Source organism: Trematomus bernacchii, unplaced genomic scaffold (genome assembly GCF_902827165.1).
Source record: "Trematomus bernacchii unplaced genomic scaffold, fTreBer1.1, whole genome shotgun sequence".
In the NCBI taxonomy this organism is placed as follows: Eukaryota; Metazoa; Chordata; class Actinopteri; order Perciformes; family Nototheniidae; genus Trematomus; species Trematomus bernacchii.
This window is the reverse complement of record NW_022987593.1, coordinates 2,477,276-2,480,451: the sequence shown is the minus strand read 5'-3', so window position 1 is coordinate 2,480,451 and position 3,176 is coordinate 2,477,276. Positions and strand designations below refer to the sequence as shown.

At 40.7% G+C, this 3,176-nt stretch overlaps 1 protein-coding gene across 1 annotated transcript; it reads right to left on the bottom strand.

Annotated features, from left to right (window-relative positions):
• Positions 1 to 267: 267 nt before the first annotated feature.
• mchr1a (melanin-concentrating hormone receptor 1a) lies at positions 268 to 2,189 on the bottom strand. Its single transcript, XM_034130455.1, has 2 exons — positions 2,082 to 2,189; positions 268 to 1,376 (listed from the first exon to the last, which is right to left on the bottom strand). Exons 1-2 carry the CDS (start codon positions 2,140 to 2,142, stop codon positions 355 to 357), a joined length of 1,083 nt encoding a protein of 360 aa, XP_033986346.1. The 5' UTR covers positions 2,143 to 2,189; the 3' UTR covers positions 268 to 354.
• Between the last annotated feature and the right edge of the window lie 987 nt (positions 2,190 to 3,176).

The following is a 3,176-nucleotide window of genomic DNA, read 5'->3' as shown; positions in this document are numbered from 1 at the left end:
TGAATAGATGGGCTCAGCAAATAAGCCATTTTAACTATTCTGTGTGCTTCCCATTTTTAAAGTAAATCACTAAACTGAACTGTGTTCAACCCCAGTAAGAACAGGCTGGTTAGTTTTTACAAAACAATGTCAATCAGTGAAATTGTCCTTTGCATGATTGTCAATGATGGGAAAGAACATTTTTATTCAGGCAAAAAAAAAATAACACAATTTCTTTTTATAAAATGGTGATTGGAGTTGATGTGCAGACATTACTGTTTAGAAATATAAGTACTTGTGGTAATATCCCGTATGTCGTGCTTGACACTTGCACAGATCCACAGTGATACATGGTGAAATTATTTTTGATTTGATTCATTGTGGGGCCTCGTTGGACTGTGGCATCTCCCCAGAGGGTGGATCCTGGTGAGCCCCTTCAGGTATCATTCTCACACTCACACTGGCGCCATCTGTGGTGCTCGGGTGTACACGGAACTTTCTATTTACTGGGCGTACAGCCCTGAGAAACTGCCTCTTGAAGGTCTCACTGAGAATAATGAAGAGGAATGGGTTGATGCAACTGTTAGCGTATCCCATGCTAATGGCTATGTTGTAGGCATAGGAGAAAGCTACGCTTGGCTTCTTCACTCCTAGGTGGATCAGCTGAATGATGTAGTAAGGGGCCCAGCAGACGAAGAAGGCTAGGCAGATGGCCACTGCCATCCGTGTCACCTTCCTGGTGCGCACCCTCAAACTTCTTGGAGGCAGTGGAGCCACACTGGCGGACATGTGCTGGAGGATTTTGAAGAACACCAGGCAGATGATGGCTAAAGGTATAGCAAATGCCAAGAAGAACTGATAAAGTGTAAACCAGTATATGCTAGTGACTGGGTCAGGTAGAAGGAGAGCACAGGCCACCAGGCCATCCGGGAGAGGCATCAGGCCTGCATACATCCACACCGGGATGATAGTGAGTAAGGACAAAGCCCACACAAGACCAATGACCAGCGATGCCACAAAAGGTGTGCGGATGTAGTTGAAGCGGATGGGATGGACTGTAGCCAAGTAACGGTCAAGAGTCATTGCAGTGAGGATGTAAGTACTGACAATCTGGCTATTGGAGTCAAGCGCAGTGATGACCGTGCACATTGCGGCTCCAAAGTGCCAGGTGCCGTTGCCCAGCAGCTGGTGGATGAGGAATGGCATCCCAAGAAGAAACAGGAGATCAACAATTGATAAGTTTAAGATAAAGATGTCTGGAACCGTTTGCTTGGCACGACACTTGGTCTTCTTCATGATGGTGTAGATCACAATACAGTTCCCCATGATACCTAGAAAGCAGATGATGCCGAAGATGACAGGGAGGATGGCGCTGCAGTGAAGGGACCCATCTACAGCTTTAGACAAGAAGAGGAGGGAGCAGCTGTTAAATAAAGCATATGAAAACTTGCATTGTACAGTGTGTAATACAGTTATTTATATTTCCAATGTTAGATATTACAATTAGCAAGAGCAAAGTATCATTACTTGTTTTTTCGGTGGATTATGACGTGGACCTATCAGTTAATATATTCCTTGCATTTAGGCTGCTGGATAATTTCAGTGTGGAAAGATTTCTGTCACATATGTTAGAAATAACAGAGAAGATGATGGGGACAGAGGTCTTAGCAATTGTATATAAACCTTAAATAGGTTGCCATAGATATGTTATGTGATTGTATTTTAAACCCAAAAAGTCACAGAAATGTGTAATACATTTTTTCAGAACCTCAGTGACTTGATGTGCATTTTTCCATTTCCTATCACTAACATTATGTGTATTGATTAAGTACACATTCTAGATATGTCACGCAGTGACAAATTGATGAGATTAAGGCATTCATATTTCATATTTTTCATCAAACATATTAGACTGTGAATGGAATCGACTCCAGTCTGAATATACACTACAATCGTGTATGAGTAAATAAAGTTGAGAAAAATAACTAATGTACCATTTATGTATTTATTTGCTGTTTTATTAACGTGCAGTTATGTTTCTTAACAACGTGTGTAACGATATTAATTTGATTATATAACGGGGCTCTGGTTACTTGACCTACCTGTTGTTGTAGTTGAATTTGTGTCTCCGAGGGGGGAAAAAGAATCGTTTAAGAAATCCATTGGTAATTCAAAGTATCAAAATATCCAAGTTAAAAAGTGTTACCAAGTTCCTGCTTCACAAGAGGGATGCAACTGCAGCAGCCTGCACAACAAATTAAGATTGATCCAATTGAGCGGTTTAATCCTTTACAGCAAAATATATATTTTTCGTCCTGTGAGCAGTGCAGTGCAGCCTGCACCGTCAGTGATAATAAAGCCGCTGCTCTGTGAGCTCTGGAGAGCCTCTGAGCATCTCCACTCCGAGTCTGCCAGTGGAGTTGCGACTGCGCTGCAGGTGCCAGTCTATCTGGTACAAAATCCCATCAGAGGTTTTATCGCCTGCATAGGTGATGTTATTTTCCAGAAGGTTCTATGTTTACGTATAAATCCTTTCTTGGAGTTGCTTGATCCAAATATGTTATGTTATTTTATCTCATGACAAGATTGTGTTCCACCGGATTGACCAGTAGGCTACCGATATTAAACACAGCCACAGGAATAACAAAAATGAAGAATTCGGTCATGTTTTTAAATAAGATAACTAGGCTACTCACATAATGCCCCCGATGGTTAATAATAACTATATAATGTACGCACAAGAGAAATTATTATTATATAATTATTAGAAGGCACTTGTTTACACCGTCCAAACACATTTAAGAAGTGTTTTTCTTTTTGGCCATTACATTTTTATTTGAAGTGTCCTATCTCGGGGCAGTTGCCATGCTGTGTGTGGGCTAACGAGGAACAGGCAATGAGCACCAGGTGTTCTATTAGCTCTGAATGAATACACGTCTCCCTTACGTCAGGTTTAAGCATTCAAAGAAAAAAACAGACAGGTTGTTTTCCAATACAAACCACTAGATGGCCTTGCTGTCTCCTATTTGGAGTCGTCACACGTCTAACCAATAAAACATTGGATGTTACCATTACGAGGTTTGTGTGGGTCATACATACTGTATGTATTATATCATATATTATTGTGTTTTTATTCAATAGTAAAGAAACATTCCAGTTTTGACTATTATATTGTGGTGGACTGCACATATTTAGTT